Source organism: Neovison vison, chromosome 12 (assembly GCF_020171115.1).
Source record: "Neovison vison isolate M4711 chromosome 12, ASM_NN_V1, whole genome shotgun sequence".
In the NCBI taxonomy this organism is placed as follows: domain Eukaryota; kingdom Metazoa; phylum Chordata; class Mammalia; order Carnivora; family Mustelidae; genus Neogale; species Neogale vison.
In genome coordinates, this window is record NC_058102.1 from 86,685,078 (window position 1) to 86,705,940 (window position 20,863).

General features: G+C 41.8%; 1 protein-coding gene and 1 pseudogene across 3 annotated transcripts in view; one reads left to right on the top strand and one right to left on the bottom strand.

The window, feature by feature from the left end:
• Nucleotides 1-6,443: 6,443 nt before the first annotated feature.
• On the bottom strand, nucleotides 6,444-7,020 carry LOC122891641 (annotated as a pseudogene).
• Nucleotides 7,021-15,237: 8,217 nt separating this feature from the next.
• DIP2B (disco interacting protein 2 homolog B) overlaps nucleotides 15,238-20,863 on the top strand; it is a 222,118-nt gene continuing 216,492 nt past the window's right edge. For 2 of the 3 annotated variants that reach the window (XM_044226280.1, XM_044226281.1), the window contains exon 1: nucleotides 15,239-15,444. In XM_044226280.1, coding sequence (XP_044082215.1) covers nucleotides 15,345-15,444 — 100 coding nt within the window. In that variant the 5' untranslated portion in view covers nucleotides 15,239-15,344. Of the gene's footprint in view, nucleotides 15,445-20,863 lie in introns of all 3 variants that reach the window. The other variant, XM_044226282.1, reaches the window with a different exon arrangement.

The window sequence follows — 20,863 nt, forward strand, 5'->3', positions numbered from 1 at the left end:
GGATGTGTGAGATTTCCTCTATAAAGTGAGGGAAGAGAACCAGAAAATTCAGCAGTTATGGTCCTAGGCTTTTCTCAAAATCTTTTAGTGTCTGGAGCAGTGGTGATGGGGAAAAAAACCATAGGGCAATGTGCAGCTTAAGGATTTTGGTTTTCTGGGGTAGATTATGGTCTGACCTGAGTGTAAATTCTAGGCTTTTAAACTTTTATTTCCAAGAGAAAACCATTAGGTTATTTTTAGCTTTTCACCACATCGTTGTTTTGTTGTATCTAAAGCTAAAGGGTTTGGGAGCTTTTTTTTTTTTTTTTAAGATTTTACTTACTTATTTGACAGAGGTCACAAGTAGGCAGAGAGGCAGGCAGAGAGAGGAAGGGAAGCAGGCTCCCTGGTGAGCAGAGAGCCCGTGTGGGGCTTGATCCCAGGACTCTGGGATCATGACCTGAGCTGAAGGCAGAGGCTTCCTGTGGAGCAGGAAGCCAGATGAGGGGCTGAATCCCAGGATGCTGGGATCATGACCCGAGCCAAAGGCAGATGCTTAACAACTGAACCATCCAGGCGCCCCTCAGTTTCAGTTTTCTATTTCTGGAAGGTTTTTACAAAGTTTAGCAGTTACTGCTAAAGGATGGTGAATTTCCTTAAAAGTCTGACAAAATTATCAAGGGTGTTCTAATTTGTGTGAGTTTAAAGGAACTGGGATGTTTTTGCTTTCTTTATAATGATCCCACATTGGGACCTCCTCCTGGTGTTGTGGGAAACAAAGGAACAGGCTACCTAAATACTTTTTAATGTATATATTTAATTTCTACACCCAGTTTGGGGCTTGAACTCATGACTCTGAAATCAAAGAGTCACATGCTCTTCTGACTGAGCCAGCCAGGCACCCCTAAACATCTTTTTAAATTCATTTTTGGTAGCTGCTCTGCAGATCTTTCTTGTTCCTTTTGTATTATGTTTACTGTATAAGACTTAACATAGTACTACTCAAACCTCTCTAAAATATGTATGTGGCTTTTATCTTTACACACTTGTATTTTCAATGATGCATCTAAGTTCTAGTTTTGCATTCCCAATTCTGCCTGTACAAGTAACTGACACTGATCTATCAAAACTAATGGCATTACCTTACCATTGTAGTTCATCATAATGGGTAGAATATTATATATATTGTCAGCTAATATTTATTGCATGCTATGTTCCAGACAGTGTATTAGGCAACAAAAATATGCTTCCTGCCCTTATTGTGCTTAGCTTGAAATAGTCCTAAGTAATGGCAAAATATGAAAGCTGGAATCAGAATCTGTGATTTAGGAGGGAGGGATGGTGCGGGGATAGAGAGATAATTCTCCGAGAAAGGGGAAATATCTGAAAGAGTAAAAAAATCGGTGGGCAGGAGGGTGTTCAGATTAGGAACAACTTGTGCATTAGCATTTTACCATGCACTGGAAGAATTAGAGGGTCCTGCACATAAAATCATGGGTGCCATTGTTTGATCTTTCAAGCTGAGGCTGAAGAAAGAGGGAAGAGCCAGACTCCCAAGATTTGAAACTTGTGCACTCTGGGCAATAGATGGGAGACTAGATTGTACCTCATGATGATAGGTTGGAACAAAGTGGAAGATTTGAGAAATTTCTGGGAACAAGACTTAATTGGGTAAGATCTATGGAGGGAAGAAGAGCGAAGTAAGCATCAAAAATTACTCACGAGGGGCGCCTGGGTGGCTCAGTGGGTTAAAGCCTCTGCCTTCAGCACGGGTCATGATCTCAGGGTCCTGGGATCGAGCCCCGCTTCGGGCTCTGCTCAGCGGGGAGTCTGCTTCCCCCTCTCTCTATGCCTGCATGTGATCTCCCTCTGTCAAATAAATAAAAATTTTTTTAAAAAATTACTCATGAAAAGGTTTTTTTAAAAATTACTCGTGAATTTGTGGCTCTGGAACGGGATGGAAGTTTTGTGCCATTCGCCATGATTGGAAGGATACGTTGGCAAAAAACATTTTGCGGGAAGGGAAATATATTATGAGTACAGTTTTGAAATAGGCTTTTTCATTCTGCAGGGTTTCTGATAATCCTAACAGTGGAGACCTGGGGGAACAAAAATAATACTAAACTAAAAATCATTCCTTTTAAGTCCAAAAGACAATAGTTCATCTCCAACATAAGGTGGTTTTCATTAGATTGCATTTTCTTTCAGCTAATTTTATTCCCGCCTCCCCACCTCACCCCCCACTCCCGCACCCTGCCCCACCTCCACTCCCCTTTCAGCTAATTTAAAATGTGACTATTAGGCTACATTTTAATGTAGCCTAAATAAAAAATGTTTGGTTTATATCTGCCCCTACTTCTCTGTCTTAATTATCGGTACCTTAATCCCAATCATCCTCTATCCCCTTGGACAGTTTCCAGGCTACCAACTAATGTGCTAACTACTTAATATATGATTTCATTCAAGACTTAATGTTCCGGGGCACCTGGGTGGCTCAGTGGGTTAAAGCCTCCGCTCAGCAGGAGGCCTGCTTCTCTTCCTCTCTCACTCTCTGCCTGCCTCTCTGCCTACTTGTGATCTCTATCAAATAAATAAATAAAATCTTTAAAAAAAAACAAAAAAAGACAATGTTCCCAGTCCTCATCAATAAAGTCTGTCATGTATTGGAGAGTTGAATAAAAAGCATTAAGCTCGTCGTGTCTGTTCTAACTAAACATTTTCTTCACAATCAATGTGCCATTTTTCTGGGTGTAGATTCTTAAAAGACATAATTCATGTCTGCCTCAGCAAAACCAGTTGTGTCCTAGAAATCATGTAATAGCCATAAACATGGATCAAAGGTTGTAGAATTTAAATACCTATCAAACTTGGCCCTTTAGTTAAAGGCTTCCCTTAGCTATAGCCATCTCTGCTACTAATACTAGTGTATTTAGGCAAATCATTTAATTCTCTCTGCTTTTTTACTCATCGGTTAAATTATGGAGTAATAATTAATACTCTTCAAAGTTTCCAAATGTAAACTTACTAAAATTTTCCTAAAAATTTGTTGTGTCTTAACCACTATCTTATTTTTCTATAGATGTATGGCTATTTTTCATCTGTTTTGAAACCTTCAGAAAATACCCAGTTGTCTATTTTAAATGTGGTAGAGCTGGATCCAAGTGCATAATCTCACCCTAGCCCCTATCTCTCCATCTCCCCCATCTTCCCTCTCTCTTCTCTCCCTCGCCTTTCTCTCCCATGCCCAGTCTACTAGCTCTGCGTTGGCTTCTTTCTCAAGTGGGCTTTCTCCATGTGACAGGAAAGGTTAACAGTAACAGTTATATATTTACATGGTCCTTGCAGCAACTTCAGGTAAAGAATTCTCTCACCCAGTGTCCATATAGCAAATCTTTTTAAGTTTGTAGCTTTTTAGTGTATTTTGTTCAGAAGGGCGAATTGCATCCATGGTTGTTTTTGTTAAAATGTCTGGCTATTCTTGTGATTGTTTTTTCTGTAATACGAATTTTAGAATCAGCTGACAAATTTTGTTTTTAAATTCTATTTTAAAGAATTTTAAAGATTTCTATAGATATTATATTTACAGGAAATTTTGGGAGAAGTGACTATGGTTTTAAGGCCTATAGCTTTTTAGTATGCTTTGATCTCTGTTCAGGCAAATCCTCCTTTTAAATTTTTTACTTTTAATTTTTCTTGACTTTCCTTGAACATTTTATCTTCTACTGAAACTTTTTTTTGAGTGAGCTTCTCAAGTTAGAATTTAGAAAATCACAATAGGATTTTCATAAAAATTGCACTGATTCATGTAGATTAATTTTTGAAGCATTGATATGTTGAGTTTGGGTGGGTTTTTTTTTTTTTTTCTTCCCCATTTAGGTCTTCTTTTAGAACATTCAGTTAGCTTTTTCTTCATCTAAGTCTTGTACATTTCTTATTGGGTTTGTGTCTACTTGTGTTTTGCTCTGTGAATGTGGATTTTTTTTTTCACTGTTGCTCTAATACAGGAAGGTTATTTATTTTTATATGTTGACTTTAATCTTAAGCCACTTTAAAGTTTTTTATAGTAAGTCTGATAAAACCACACTGTAAGGTCTATAAGAGGATGGAACCTTATTCAAACACTGTATTCCCTACTGCCTAGACAGTGCCTAACATGTTACATTAACTCAGTATGTTTGAATGAATGAATGAATGAATGAATGATGGTATGTTAGATGATTCTCTTGGATTTCTGGATAGACAATATTTCTAATTTTTCAGTCATTATAATTATGAGACTCTTTTTTTTTTTAGATTTTATTTATTTATTTGACAGAGAGAAATCACAAGTAGGCGGAGAAGCAGGCAGAGAGAGAGAGAGAGAGAGAGGGAAGCAGGCTCCCTGCTGAGCAGAGAGCCCGATGCGGGACTCGATCCCAGGACCCTGAGATCATGACCTGAGCCGAAGGCAGCGGCTTAACCCACTGAGCCACCCAGGCGCCCTAATTATGAGACTCTTAGTAAAGATTGTTCTGCAAGTTGTTTTGAAGTACACTTTCTCTTACATAGGCATCAATATTAGATAAAATAGAACAAGATAAAATTACAAAGCAATGGCCTTATGCAGAAATAATATTTCTCTGTCCTTAAAAATGTTTGGATATGAAAAATTTTTAGTATATACAAAAATAGAATAGTATAATCAACCTGCATATTCTTATCACTCAACTTTATTATGATCTTAGCCACTATTATCTCATATATACCTCTGCTTTCTTCTCAACCCACCTTCCAATGGGTTTTTATGAAGCAAATTTCAGGCATACCATTTCACCCATAAATATTTGAGTATGTTTTCCCCATAAAAAGTAGTCTTGTACACTGGGTGTGGTGAAAAAATAATGAATACTGTTTTTCTGAAAATAAAAAAAAAAAAAAGACAAAAAAAAAAAAAAAGTAGTCTTGTAGGGGCGCCTGGGTGGCTCCGTGGGTTAAGCCGCTGCCTTCGGCTCGGGTCATGATCGCAGGGTCCTGGGATCGAGCCCCACATCGGGCTCTCTGCTCAGCCGGGAGCCTGCTTCCTTCTCTCTCTCTCTGCCTGCCTCTCTGCCTGCTTGTGATCTCTCTCTGTCAAATAAATAAACAAAATCTTTAAAAAAAAAAAAGTAGTCTTGTAGTTACATAATCATAATGCCATTGCCATATTTAAAACATAACAATCATTCCTTATTATCTAATGTTGGAATTTTTGTGGTCCTCAAATTTTTTCTGTTTTAAAAAATCTCTTATCTAAAACTGATATAACAATGTATGTTAATTATACTGGAATTAAAATTTTAACAAAAGAAAAGTTTTAAAAATAAAAACCAAGATCTGATTACCAGGTCTGCTCATTGCCACAAACACATGCAGGCAGGCATGTGCTTGCACACACACATATCTGTATTTAAATAAAATCTTTTTTAAAATACACTAATAATTATGCAAAGAGTAAAGAGTAAGAAATACAAGTATAACACTAAGGAAAACCAGCAAACCATGCAAGAACGAACAAACCAGAAAAAAAAAATTCAGAAACAACCACAAAACAAGTAATAAAGTGGCAATAAATACATATCTTTCAATAATTAATTTGAAACACTCCAATCAAAAGATATAAGGTGACATAATGGATAAATAAGATCCATCTATACACTGCCTACAAGAGACTTATGTTAGACCTAAATTCATCTGCAGATTAAAAGTAAGGGGATGAAGAAACATTTATCATGCAATGGATGTAAAAAAAAAAAAAATCCAACGTAGCAACACTGACACTGGACAAAGTAGACTTTAGAACAAGACCATTGGGGAGCCCAGCTGGCTCAGTAGAACATGCAACTCTTGATCTCAGGGTTGTGAGTTCAAGCCCCACAATGAGCACAGAGATTACTTAAAAATAAAATATTCCCTCTTCCCTCCCTCCCTCCTCCACTCCCTTCCTTCCTTTCTTCCTTCCTTCCTTCCTTCTAGGCAAAGAGTTTTATTAACCTTGCTTCAAACTTTATTCTCAGGCTTCTTCAGCTTAATTAGCTGCAAAGGATGAATTGTGTATAAGCAAAAACTGAAAAGAGCTGCAGTGTCCAAGGGGTTTGGGATTAAAAAATAATAGAGATCTAGGGTGCCTGGGTGGCTCAGTGGGTTAAGCCACTGCCTTCGGCTCAGGTCATGATCCCAGGGTCCTGGGATCGAGTTCCGCATCGGGATCTCTGCTCAGCGGGGAGTCTGCTTCCTCCTCTCTCTCTCTGCCTGCCTCTCTGCCTACTTGTGATCTCTCTCTGTCAAATAAATAAATAAATTCTTTAAAAAAATTTAAAAAATAAAAAATAATAGAGATCTAGGTTTTCTCAGAAAAATGACCAAAATTTTCAAAAGCAGTCATATTATAAAATAGAAGCTCCCAGTAACTTCTCCAAGTTATTACCTTCTTCAGAATTTGACTCAATTCAGCTTACTTCATTCTTGGAAGAGTCATCAAAATTCTCCACAAGATCTGAACTTCCTTTTCATCTTCTCTGGTAGCTAGTGGTGCTTTTCCATCTACAGATTGTTTGACTGGGGAGCTTCAGCCAGTCTCCTTCAACTAGTCAAACTGTCTGCATCAAGTTGGTTTAAGATACTGGGTAGCATTTCCGTCAGCTACTCAGCGTTGCCCATGATGGTGAAAGTGTTCGCTGCCAGGGATGCCTGGACTTTAGGGTTGTTAAAATGGATCATGTTCCTTGGTTTGTGAACATTTTCACTTTTTCAATGCCAGAGATACTGTTTACCCCTAACTTATTTGAGGAGAACTAAAGTTTTTTACCATCTGCTGTAGCCATCCTATGAACCACCTTTTTTCAGCAAAAAGTTTCTTTCCCTCCAATGCCCACTTGTGCTTGCAGTTTTGTGAGTTTCACCTGGTTCACCATAGTTTCTTTTTGGAGTGGAAATAGGACAATGTGGAGACTAAGGTTGGTGCTCAGGTGGTCTCAGGTGGACCAGCTGAGATTAGGTGTACACGCATGGGGATGCGAGATGCAAAAATAAAATCTTTAAAAAAAAAAAAAAGACTGGGGCGCCTGGATGGTTCAGTTGGTTAAGCAACTGCCTTGGGCTCAGGTCATGATCCTGGAGTCCCAGGATCGAGGCCTGCATTGGGCTCCCAGCTCTATGGGGAGTCTGTGTCTCCCTTTGACCTTCTCCTCTCTCGTGCTCTCTCTCACTGTCTCTCTCTCTCAATTAAATAAATAAATAAATCTTAAAAAAAAAAAAAGACTAACAAAACACAAAGAATGGCACTATAGAATAATAAAGGGGGCAATCCAACAATAACATATATATAACAATTTTAAGTATTTAGGCACCCAACATGGGAGCACCCAAATAAATAAAACAATAACAAACGCAAGGGAACAATTAAATAGAATAATCATAGGGGACTTGAACACTCCACTTACATCAATGGACAGGTCATCTATACAGAAAATCAATAAGGTAATAATAGCTTTGAATGATGTACTGCACCAGATGGATTTAACAGATATATTCAGAACAAAATAGACATTTTTGGGGTGCCTGGGTGGCTCAGTGGGTTAAGCCTCTGCCTTCAGCTCGGGTCATGATCCCAGGATACTGGGATCCAGCCGGCATCAGGCTCTCTGCTCAGCGGGGAACCTGTTTCCTCCTCTCTCTCTGCCTGCCTCTCTGCCTATGTGATCTGTCAAATAAATAAATAAAATCTTTAAAAAAATAAATAAAAAGGAAACTTCCTTTTAGTTTTCTTTCCTTTGTTTTTTTTTGTTTGTTTCCTTTGCTGTGCAAAAGATTTTTATCTTGATGAAGTCCCAACAGTTCATTTTTGCTTTTGTTTTTTTTGCCTCTGGTGACTTGTCTTGTTGCAGCTGAGGTCAAGGAGGTTGCTGCCTGTGTTCTCCTCTAGGAGTTTGATGGATTCCTGTCTCACATTTAGGTCTTTCATCCATTTTGAGTTTACTTTTGTGTGTGGTATAAAGAAGTGGTCCAACAGACATTTTTCCAAAGAAGACATCCAGATGGCTTAGAGACACATGAGGAGATGCTCAACATCTCTCATCATCAGGGAAATACAAATCAAAACCACAATGAAATATCACCTCACACCTGTCAGAATGGCTAAAATCAAATGACAAGAAATAAGTGTTGGGGAGGATATAGAGAAAAGGAACCTTTCATGCACTGTTAGTGGGAATGCAAATTGGTGCAACCGCTGTGGAAAACAGTACAGAAGTTCCTGAAAAAATTAAAAATAGAAATACCATATGATCCAGTGATTGTATTACTGGATTCCACCCACCAATGAAGCTACTAATTTAAAAAGATATGCACCCCTATGTTTATTGCTTCATTATTCATAATAGCCAAGATATGGAAGCAACTTGAGTGTCCACTGATAGTTGAATGGATAAGGAATATTTACATTTATATCCCCACATCAGGGTCCCTGCTTGGTGGGGAGCCTGCTTCTCCCTCCCCTACTCTCCCTGCCTGTGTTCCCTCTCTCCTTCTCACTCTCTGTCAAATAAATAAATAAATTTTAAAAAAAGATCATATTGAGGAAAGATGCCCTTTTCTCCCCCAAAGATTTTATTTATTTATTTGACGAATGAGCAAAATGGAGAAAGAGAGAGAAGGGGCATGGGGAGGGACAGAAAAAGAGGGAGAAACAGACTCCTGCTGAGCAGGGAGTCTGGGATTTGATCCCAAGACCCTGGGATCATGACCTGAGCCAAAGGCAGACACTTAACCAACTGAGCCACCCAGGTGCCCCAAAATGCCTTTTCTTTAAAGCACACCTCAGCCTTCCCCAGTGACATGTCACAACACAAGAAGAGAATCTTTTCCCTGGGGCACCTGGGTGGCTCAGTTGGTTTAATATCTGTTTTCGACTCTATTCAGGATCCCAGGGGCCCGGGATGGAGCCCCACATTAGGCTCCCTGCTCAGTGGAGAATCTGCTTCTCCCTCTCTGTCTGCCCTTCTCCCTGATCATACTCTCTCACACTATCTCTCTCTGAAATAAATAAAAATCTTAAAAAAAAAAAAAAAGAATCTTTTCCCTAACATTTTTCTAAACCCTTCTAAGTTGAAGAGAGTCTACTGTATGTTTCTTCTGTTTTCCCAGTGGTTTCATAGGGACTTAAGAACATAAAAATTCCCATGTTAATCATGACATGTTGGCGCATCTCACAGAACCTGTTTTTTTTAAATATTTTATTTATTTATATGACAGAGAGAGATCACAAGTAGGCAGAAAGGCAGGCAGAGAAAGTGGGGGAAGCAGGCTCCCTGCTGAGCAGAGAGCCTGATGCGGGTTCGATCCCAGGACCCTGAGATCATGACCTGAGCCAAAGGCAGAGGGTTAACCCACTGAGCCACCCAGGCGCCCAAACCTGTTTCTTCATGGAATGCTTTCCAGTTTCTACAGGGCTTTATTTTAGAGTTTCAATTATAGGAAGGTTTTACATCACCTAAATATTCCCAGTTTTCAGCTGAGGTGTACGAGGGAAAACCTATTAACATGAACGCAAAAATTTGGTTGCTTCTGCCTACAGGGGAGATACTCCCTAACAGGATCCTTTGCCTGTTCTTCATCCAACTCAGGGACCTTTGGGTGCTCCCTGGATGTAGCTCATGAGTCATTCCAGGTTCCTGCTTTCTGCTACCACCTTCAGGACTTGGTAGCTGTCCCTCTATTCCAAGCTTTTGTTTGCCAGCCTTGCCTCTGCCACACTCTCTTCTGGGAATATAATTATCCAAGAACCTAACAGAGTTCTCAGGATTTTCTCAGATGTCTCCGTTATCAGGGAGGAATATCTTTCCCAGAATTCTGTCCCCTGACCCTTAGCTGACTTCCATCCAGGTCCCTTGGCCAGAATAGGGTGATTTGTTACCTAGCAGTAAGGAAGGCTGAGTATCTGGCATTTTAAGCCTCTGTGGAGGTAGGTGGGCTCTCCAGACAAAGTAGAGAAGAGGGGAAATGAACTCTGGGTAGATGGCTCACTGCCTCTGCCAGAACCCACTCATTTGTGGCACTTTTATTCCATTATACACAATTAAAAAGTGTATAGTTCAATCTAACGAGAAGCTAGAACAATTGTAAATATGTACCCAACATCAGAGCACCTCAGTACATAGAGCAAATATTCATTGACATAAGGAGAGAAACTGATGATAATACAATAATAGGGAAGTAGGGAACTTGAGTTCCCTACAAGTTCAAGTAGGGAACTTGAACACTGCAGTTATGTCAATGGATATCTCATCCAGGCAGAGAATCGATAAAGAAACGCTGTCTTTGAATGACACATGAGACTAAAAATGTGTGTACTTCACTCACATGAAATTTCATTCCCTTCCTTTAAGGAAGAGAATCCCAATATCATGCAGCTACCTCCTCCAGCTCCAAGTTCAGACCTCTGGGGGTATGTAATCTTCATGTCTGGAGATGATTCCTCATGGACCAGGAACCTGGAGTTGTACTGGTCTCCAACACAACCAATAGACCACTGGTTCTCCAAATGTGGCCTTCATACCAGCAACAGCAGTGTCATCTCAGAAGGTGGTAGAAATGTCAATCATTGGGCCACATCCCAAACCTATGAAATCAGGAAGTCTGGGTCGGACATCACAATTTGTGTTCTATAAGCCATCCTTGTGATTCTGATGTATGTTAAAGTTTGAAAACTACTGCAACAAACAATGCCAGACAAGGAATTGTAAGTACAATAATACCTCCGTTCAGAAAAGGAAATACGCAACAGACACGGTTCCTGAGCACGTACCATACCTGTTTCTATCAGTTTTTGCTGTGTAACAAACCCTCGAAACTTAGTAGGTTGAAATGACCACCATTTTTTGTCCTATGCACTGGTCATTTGAGCTGGGCTCAGCAGGGCTCAGTCATGGACTTGCGATCAGCCAGCTGTCTATGTATGGCCTGACTCATACCTTGCGGCAGGTTGGGTTTTACCTAGAGCAATGAAGGTGACTAGGCCATGACTCTCATCTAGCAGCCCAGCTCCTGCTCCTTCACAAGGCAGTGGTCTTGAAAGCAGAAAGAGAGGGGGGCAAGCCCAGTGCACAAGCACTTTCCAAGTCTGTAGGTCATGCTTACTATCGTCTCATTAGCCAAAGGAATTCATATGTCAAACCCAATGTATAGAGGGGATTTACCCAAGGATAGTGAATGCAGTGGGGGGTGGGGTGGGTCAAAAGGGTTATTGCCGCCCTTTTTGCAATCTACCATGCTGCCTGACAGGCAGACTTTGAATGGAATGAATGTGTTAGTCTGGTAGTCTCTGGTTCTGATCTCTGAAAGTGCCATTGTCCTTCACGGGCATACCTAATATGGGCATTGGGTATATGCCCTTCCTGCAGAACTTCAGCAGCCATTTTCCTGTGGGTGGGAGTTTAGGAACTGCTTTTAGTGTTGAGTAATTAGCTGCAGCTAAAACCAAGTTTGGAATATCTTTGGCATATACTGCAAAAACTTAGTGGGGTTCTGGTCTGTTTTATCCAGTGAATTCCATGTGCTAATAAAGTAGGTAAAGTTCTACATCAGCGCTGAGCAACACAGCAGCCACTAGTGATGTGTAATTATAGGACACTTGAAGTACAGCTAGTCTGGGTTGAGATGTGCGGTTTCTTCTCACTTTTTTTTAAGATTTTATTTATTTGACAGAGAGAGATCACGAGTAGGCAGAGAGGCAAGCAGAGAGAGAGAGAGGAATAAGCAGGCTCCCTGCCGAACAAAGAGCCCGATGCGGAACTCGATTCTAGAACCCTGAGATCATGACCTGAGCTGAAGGCAGAGGCTTTAATCCACTGAGCCACCCAGGCGCCCCATCTTTTCACTTTTTAATATAGTAGAATTTAACATTACACAGGTAGCTCACATTGTATTTTCTTTTTTTAATGATTTTATTTATTTATTTATTTATTTATTTATTTATTTGACAAAGAGAGATCACAAGCAGGCAGAGAGGCAGGCAGGGGTGGGGGGGAAGCAGGCTCCCTGCTGAGCAGAGAGCTTGATTTGGTACTCCATCCCAGGACCCTGATTATGACCTGAGCTGAAGGCAGAACCTTAACCCACTGAGCCACCCAGGTGCCCCCACATTGTATTTTCAATTAGACAGCACTGATCAGTCATTAAGCCTGAGAATTTCAGCCTCATAGCTCTTATTTCTATACTCTGCAAACACCTCCTTCTTCTTTAGTTTAAAGGTCTGTTCCTTGAGACAATTTGAAATGAATGACCTAAAGGAGGAGGAGTACCACCCTTAAAGTAATCTTTCCTGCTAGGCTTTTTGTATTCACTACTAAGTTGACCTCCTTCATCTGACAAAGACTGTTTAATAAAAGGTCTTAAGATCCTTCAGAGATCTGAAGCCTCAATCTTTTCAATTTTATCACTGTTAAATCTCTTGCTTCTGTTTAGCTCACGTTAACTTGGGAGACCTTGGCTTCCCCAAGTCAACAAAGCTCCACCCTGTCGCCCCGTTCAATTTGGATTGTAGCCAGAAGAGCTTCTTAGTAAAGTCGACTTTCCCTGCCTATCCTCCGCTGGGACGTCTCCAGACTGTTTATCTCTTGTGTGAATTTACTGAAAGCCATACCAAGTAGTCCACTCATTCCCTAAACCTCGAAATTTTCCCATTATTTTCCTAGCAAAACAGCCCCAGTCTACATGTGATCTATGTCATAATAGTTTACTAGACATTGTGCAACTGCCCTCAGTCATTCCTTATTTTTGCTCACTTGTAATATCCATTTTTTACTGGACAGCAAATAGCAGAATATTCAACTAAAATAGGTTTAAATCCATTTTCTCATATAAGAAGGACAAGCACTGTATAGGTGGTCCCAGAATTTATTTTATTTTATTTATTTTTTTTAAAAATTTTATTTATTTATTTGACAGACAGAGATCACAAGTAGCCAGAGAGGCAGGCAGAGAGAGAGGAAGGGAAATAGGCAGAAAGGCAGGCAGAGAGAGGAAGGGAGCAGAGAGCCCAATGTGGGGCTCGATCCCAGGACCCTGGGATCATGACCTGAGCCAAAGGCAGAGGCTTTAATCCACTGAGCCACCCAGGTGCCCCAAGAATTTATTTTAGCAGAACAATTCAGTCAAGTTCTAGGTGACTTCTCTGTACTTTTCTTAGTTTCCCCCTGTGGTTGCAGCATGACTGCTGGTGCCCTAAACTGGACAACATCCAAAGATGGGAAGGAAATGAAGGTCATTTTCTCCTTGCGTACCTCTCTCATCAGAAAGGAAAATCCTCCACAGATGTTCTCCTTCCAGTAGTTTCCCCCAGTGGGTCACATACATGCCAAGGAGGTCAGAAAAGTGTGTATGTGGCATATTCAGCCTCAACAGGGTAGGTGTGGTCTAGTGACAAGGGAAAAAGGGAGTCAGGGCTACTGGGAGGGTAAAACAACACCACCTGCTAAGATCCTTCTTATGGAGTCTATTGTGTAACAAACCACCCTGAGCTTCGATGCATAAAAGGGTGGTCATTTTATTATGTTCATGGGAATTTGGACAGGGCACAAGGGTGGGCTGTCTTTGCTCCCCATTGTTTGGGACCTCAGCTGGGAAGACTCAAATGCCTGGGGGCTAAAGTCATCTGGAGGCTTCCTGGGCTAGGATGACTAAAAGGCTGGGCTGAACTGGGGCGGTTGGGCAGAGCACCTCACATGGTCTTCTATGTGGCCAGCTCTCTGCATGGCTGCTGGGTTCTCAGAGTGAATGCCCTGGGAGGGAGGCTCCTCAGAGGGGCTCTCTGGAGATAAAGAATTCTGCTGCATGGCCTTCTAGGACCCAACCAGCGAAGTTACATAGTATCACCTGCGCCCTATTTTATTGGTCAAAGCAATGAGAAGCCCATCCAAATTCAGGGAGAGGGACCTCACTTTTTGACGGGAGGAATTTGCAGCCATAAAACCTGCAACGGTCTTCATGTAAACCGAAAGACATACATACATATATATTCCCAAGATTCTCCTTACATTTTTGCAGTTGAAAGGAAATATCAGTTTACCCCTCAATCAACCACGATGTCACATTTCTTTTTTTCAAGCTGAAATTCTTTTCTCAACTACAAAACAATTTTCTTTCGGCCCCTAACTGGTATACTATTGTCCAGAAACTCCTACTGTTGAATAGAAGTTGAGGCGTTTTCTCTCAAGAGACCAATTTTGGATCAGCATAGAAGGGAAGCGAAAACACTGAAATCCCTCAAATTGTGAAGGGGAGCTTTGGCATTAAAAAAAAAATGATAGAGAGAGAGAGAGAGAGAGAGAGAGAATATGAACGATTAAAGCGTCTGCCCCAGTAACTCCTAGTAAAAATACACAAAATGGATCCTCCTTATATTGCATTAAAATGTTAACATTTGGGAACACCTATTAAGTCATCCATTGAAGAGGATATAAAAAGATCAAGAAGGGATTCCTGGGTGGCTCAGTTGGTTAAGCGACTGCTTTCAGCTCAGGTCATGATCCTGGAGTCCCTGGATCGAGTCCCACATTGGGCTCCCAGCTCCACAGGGAGTCTACTTCTCTCTCTGACCTTCTTCTTGCTCATACTCTCCCTCACTGTCTCTCTCTCAAATAAATAAATAAAATTAAAAAAAAAAGATCAAGAAGACTAAGTTCTCCACTTTTAAGTAGTTAGAATTCTAGGTGGAGGAAGGAGATTCTCCCGCCATTGCCTTAAACATGAGAACTGAACTAGAAACAAGGAGCTCCTGGCAAGAGGGACGAGGAAGCCCCCGTGAAAGAAGTGGTCTCTGACATAATGATACAAATTAAAAAAAAATCATTAATCGGTCAAAAAGTGGCTTGAGTTCAGGTCCTCTTAAATGGGTAGATGTCAATTCTGGGAAAATGGAGGAGGGCACAAGACAAAGGCATACACACTAAGAGAACCGGAAAAAGTGAGGCCTGGGTCCCCTGAAAACTCGCTCGCGATCTTGTAAAAGGTAAACGCTACGTGGGCTCCCGCCAGCAACACGTCCAGCTCACGTCGCCCAGGAGAGTTCCAGGTGGCGGGGTTGGGGTCGTCGTCTCAGGAGATGCCCAGTAGAGGGCGCCGTAAGCTCGCGAGTCCTCGGGCTGATAGGGCCGCGGAGGCGGTGCGTCCTCGGCCCGGGGGCGGGGCCGCCGTGCTCACGTGACTTTCGCTCATGGCGGCGGCGGAGGCAGCGGCAGCGGCGGAGCTCGGCGGCCGGAGCCGGATCCTGTAGCCGGGGTGTGGGCCCGCGTCAGTCCGTCCCTCCTTCGGCCCCCTCTCTTGTCTTCCGGAGTGTGGGTGGCGGAGCCCGGATGGCGGAGCGAGGCCTGGAGCCCGCGCCGGCCGCGGTGGCGGCGCTGCCGCCCGAAGTGCGGGCGCAGCTGGCGGAGCTGGAGCTGGAGCTCTCAGAGGGTAGGAGCCGGGCGGGGGAGCGAGCGCCCGGGCACCGCTGCGGATCGCGGCGACAGGGAGAACAGGTCCCCGCCGCGCGCCCTGCTGGCCGTGCGGGCGAGACGGGAGGAGGGTGCCGGAAATCTGGCCCGTACTCTGAAGGGGTCGTCTTCCCTGCCCTCGCATCCTATGAAGTGGGTTTCCCCTGGCGTTCATTGTGTTCTCGGGGAAAGGGTGAAGCTGGGGCTTAGGGGAGAAGTCCTCCCCCGGCCCGGGCTGTTTCTGCACTCCCTGCCCCTCAAAACCCAAGACAAAGCTGCGCCCTCGCTCTCTTCCCCGGGCGTCTGGGCACGGTGGGGGGGCGGTGAGGCTGCGAGCAGGGTGGCTGACAGCTTTCTCCTGTCCTCCTCTACCCTTTTCGCGGGGAGGGCCTCACGTCTTTTTCAGCTCCCCTCCCCCCTTCAGAAAAAGAGAAAGATACATGGGAAATCCGCAGCATTTCTTCTTCCTCCTTCTTTAACAATACGAGATGTCTCCCCAGTGACAGGAGTGAGCGAGAAGCAGAATGGGCCATTTAGGGTCCTAGGCAGATTAGAAGCAGTGGCATTAACCCAGAGAGACATACACTGTGCTGCTTTCAGATCACCTTTGTCATAAAGGTTTTTTCCTGGTGCCTCTATTCGGGGTGAATTTTCCGCATCTGATCACCTTTTAGAGTCTTTCAAGAGAGGAGGAGGGGTGGCTACCGGTTACATGCAAATCCTGGCCGGCACCCTCTTTCTTTTGACAATGGATTGGTACAGGGAGGGTTGAATTTGAGAATTAAAAGAATAGAATAAATCAAGCCTCTGTTATTAGAGAAGTCCCTTGGACAACAATGAGAGAAACGTTGCTCTGTTGTGGGCATGTGATCAGGCTTCATGTGCAGTTGTGATCAGTTCTCCATAAAGTTCCTGTTTTTATCACGGGCTGACTCTAAGACAAAAGCAGCATTTTCTACAAGCTTGATGTCAGTATTGTGGCGGTGTCCCCAGAGTTGCATATTTTTAACTTGAGTTCCTTGCCAAAGGCCCTCTTTGCCAGCATTTTTCAAGTGGATTAAATATTGTTGATTGGAAGAGAAGAATGTGACAAGTTCTCAGGAGAGTTCAGACTTTTTGTTTACTTATGGGGCATTCTCTTCCCCATTCCCCCACCCCCTTATCCTTTACAATGAAAAACCAGCAGTAGATTTGAGTGTTATAAATTCTGTTGGGCATATAAGGAAATAATTATTTTTAATAACCCTGTTAGGTTTTCCCAATGTATAGGGAAGTGTTGTTTTCATTTGCACTTAATTACCAGCATATTATTTTTCAGTTAATCAGTTGAGAAGTTATTTTTTGGCCCATCCCCAGAATCCGAGGTGGTGGATGAGTTGGTTTCTGTGACGTATTTAAAATATTACCATTGGTCCTGCCTCTCAAGATAACATCATTCTTCTCCTATACTAAAGCATTGTCGTTAAATCTGTAATGACTTCCATTCAAATCTGCCTTTTAAAACAGTTACTCTGTAGTAACAAATGAGCTCTATTTGATTAGCCAGCAAGAGAGAGGTTTGGCTGGATGTTTGTGTCAGAATGAGATTAAAAATAGGAGTTGATTGCTTTTACACAGAGGGAAATCCTGGAAGCTCCTTATTCTTGGTATATCGGCTTCCAGCTGATTATTGTTTACTTCTCTGAGTGTTTCTAGAAATGATTCTGAGGAACTGTTTCTAGGACTCACACTGATTAGCTCACCTTTCTCTCCCTTAGAAGGGTGTGAAACTCCTACAAACTGTGGATGTTAGGACTTCAGCATCATTAAGGACAAATGCATGATATGCTTTCCCATGAAGGATAGCTTTGGTTCACATATACTTAGTTTGAATTAGTTTCTTATAGATATATGCCATGTTGTCCTGTATTTCATCTCTTTTAGCAGCCAACAACTGGAAGAAATACAGTTGAAAAATCTGGGGCCTGCAGTGTCAGCATCTTGGCCATCTGTCTTTTTCTCTTGTAAAAATAAAGTACAGAGGATGCTTGACTGAAGAAGTAGATAGACTTTTTTAGGAATTCAAGTGAAGTTAAGATAGTCCTCTAACCCCCAGATCTCTGGCATGGTGTTACTGGTAATGTCTGTAGTGTATTTTGAATGAGTCTTTGCTTGTTTGTTTGTTTATTGTACATTTTCTCTACAGCTGCTGCTCTGTTGAGGAAAGTACTTTCTTTCCTTTCAAAAAAAAAATGTACTTTTAACTATGTGTTTATCATGGGTCTTTGGTGTACTCATTCCTTGATTTTTATTCGTTTTTTTTTTTTTTTTTCATGCAGGCCATAGTTGGTCTTTTTTTTTTTTTTTTTTTTTTCATAGTTGGTCTTAATTACAGTGATAGTCTGAGCTGTGTGCTGTTAAAGAAATTTCTTTGTGCTTGTCTGTATTTTTGGCTGCAGGCTTTGGTCATAGCTCAGCCACTTCTGTACTGAAATGCAGGTTTGTGCCCCTGTGGGCTGTTTGCCGCAGAGCGTGTTGCAGAGCCCAGGGCTGTGTCTAATGCTTCACGCAGGTCACCATGGACTTGGCCGGGAAGCTCCTGCTTCTGCACCAAAAAGAATAGGCTGCAGCTATCCAGAGAATCACTTAAAGTTGAAGTTGCACATAATCCTGAGCTCTTCTTTCGATGAATTGAATAGGTAGAGGTTTCTACAAGTATTTTGATGGTGGATATGTTTTTCATGATCCGCATATTTTATTGTATTATTATTATATCTGTTATGTGTTTGACAGTAAACTCTGTTGTCAAAAACTCTGTTTTTACCCAAGTGTATGCATATTAAATAACACTAATGAGACTTATTTGTTTAAATCTGTCATATAATATATTTGTATAATCTTACACGTTATGTTATGTGGGCTTCATTACAACTTTGTGATTAGGTAGAATAGATAGATATTATAACCATCTCTCACCTTTTCTTTTCCTTCCTTTGTTTTGTTTTGTTTTAACAGAAGGGAAAACTTAGAAAGGTTAAGAGGTAAGTGTTTTATCTAAAGTCGCTCATCTAGGAAGTGCCATTATCCTAAGCTGCCATGTAATTATGGCATCTGTTACCATCAAATGATTTAAATATCTTTCTTGTTATGGCACAAGGTATTCTAATTTTTACTCTAAGGAAATGCTGTGTAACAGTTGTTTGCCACAATTCTAGATAGTCCCTTGATTCTCTTTCTGAAATCTCTTTCAAGTCTATCATTCACTTATATGATTCAACAGATAGTTATTTTATGCCTCCTGTGTGCTGGGAATGCAGGGCAGTGTGTCAGCTTTCAAGGAGCCCTGAGTCTGGAATGGAAGTCACTTAGATACCAACCAGACAGTACAGGAGACCATGGTAGAGTTTTTCCAAGGCTGCCTTCTAAGAAAAGAGGAAGGTATCTGATTTGTTGTTGTTGTGGAAAAGAAACAGCAGAGAACTATAAATAGAAGATTGGACAGGGTGGCCAGTAGAGATGGCTGACATTGAGCATGTGCAGTTCAGTCCTAAGCATGAAGGAAAGAAGGACATAAATCCCATACTTCTGTGGCTTGTTGGAAGAGCTCAAGTCTTTCAGTGTCTAAAGATGACAACTGGGAAGGTATTTAAGACGCAGTAACACAGGAAGGGATCCTCCCTTTTCTTGTTTGAACACTTCTCTGAGCACAAACACAACAAACACAGTCACATCCTCCCTTTCTCCTCTTTCATCACTCATCCTGGCAGCCCTGCAAGGCCGGTAGGGCCCACCTTGAAGGCAGAGGGATAAGAGAGGGCTCCTTGCTAGGAGTTGACGGGAAACCTCTTGAGAAGTGGGGAAGCAGTGGGGGAGTTGTTGAGGGAATGGAATAGGTGCTGGTTAGAGATCATATTTCACGGTCTCCCTAGTGGGCAAGTAAAAGTAAGGAGCCAGGAAACTGACAAGTCCCTCCTGTTGTATCTACAATGGAAAAGTTGTCCACTTTCCCCCAAATACAACACATAGTTGTGAATTCATGGGATTTACATTTATCAGAAAAGCATGTCTCAGTAGTTGTTATACCTGATGTTAAGAGGAGGAAGGAAAGCAGGGGTTATCAATTTTTACATAACCCAAACTGGGTGTTAATCTATGTGCTCTCCCTAAAACTTGAATATGTATATTTTTGCGTTTGTGTTTTGCATATATATTTTGCATATATCCTCTCTTACATTGGAACTCATCTTTAGGAATTATGGTCAGAGTCTCTGCCACATTCCTGGTGGCAGATTTGGTGGCAAATTTTGAGGGTGGAATTTCATTTTATAGGTTACTTGGAGTCAAGTAGAGAAAATCTGGTGATGTTCTTTTGGAGTCCAGACTGGGTGTCATTGAAAAAATTAGAGTAATTCTAAACTGATTTGCATTGTGACTGTCAAAAAAGTAGAATGATGTAAACTTGTTTTTGAGGGTAATTCAGAAGACAAGTGACCAACTTATTGATAGAATGATTCAGTCTTACTATAAAGTATAGCGCTTGTGTGGACACCTTTGTTCTGATGTTTTTTTTTGTTTGTTTGTTTGTTTTTAAAGATTTTATTTATTTATTTGACAGAGAGCGATCACAAGCAGGCAGAGAGGCAGGCAGAGAGAGAGGAGGAAGCAGGCTCCCTGCTGAGCAGAGAGCCGGATGCGGGCCTCGATCCCAGGACCCTGAGATCATGACCTGAGATCATGACCTGAGCCGAAGGCAGCGGCTCAACCCACTGAGCCACCCAGGCGCCCTGTTCTGATGTTTATTTTGAAAAATCATCATTTGACAGCCCCATATCATTGAACTGGATTTTTGAATGAAGGAAATCATTAAGGGACACCTGCATGGCTCAGTGGGTTAAGTGTCCGACTCTTGGTTTCTGCTCCGGTCATGATGTTGCCGTCATGGGCTTGAGTCCTGCATTGGACTTTTTGCTTGGTGCAGAGTCTGCTTCAGGTTTTCTCTCCCTCTCCCTTCCTACTCACTCTCCCTTTCTCTCAAATAAATAAATAAATAAATAAATAAAATCTTAAAAAAAAAAAAAAAAAAAGAAATCATTAACCCTTCACTCTTAGCCTGGCCCCTGGTGGCTGCTTTCTTTCCTAGCCTGTGTGAGGATTAGCACCTCAGGGTGAAAAGTTCAGATGATTGGCTAAAAAAGGCCCTCACACTATATTTGTATCAGAATTACTACAGTTCTCCCCCGCCTCTCAGGAATGCTCTTTGAAAGCACTCCTTCCTGCTTACTGTCCCACTGCTCTTTAAGAGTTCAGCTGAAGTGCTAGCTTTTTTTATAACTGAACCCTGACCATTGTGAGCTCCGTAGCTTCAAACCTTACAGCATTTACAGTGTACATGTCATTTTTGCCAACCGATACATTCTTTA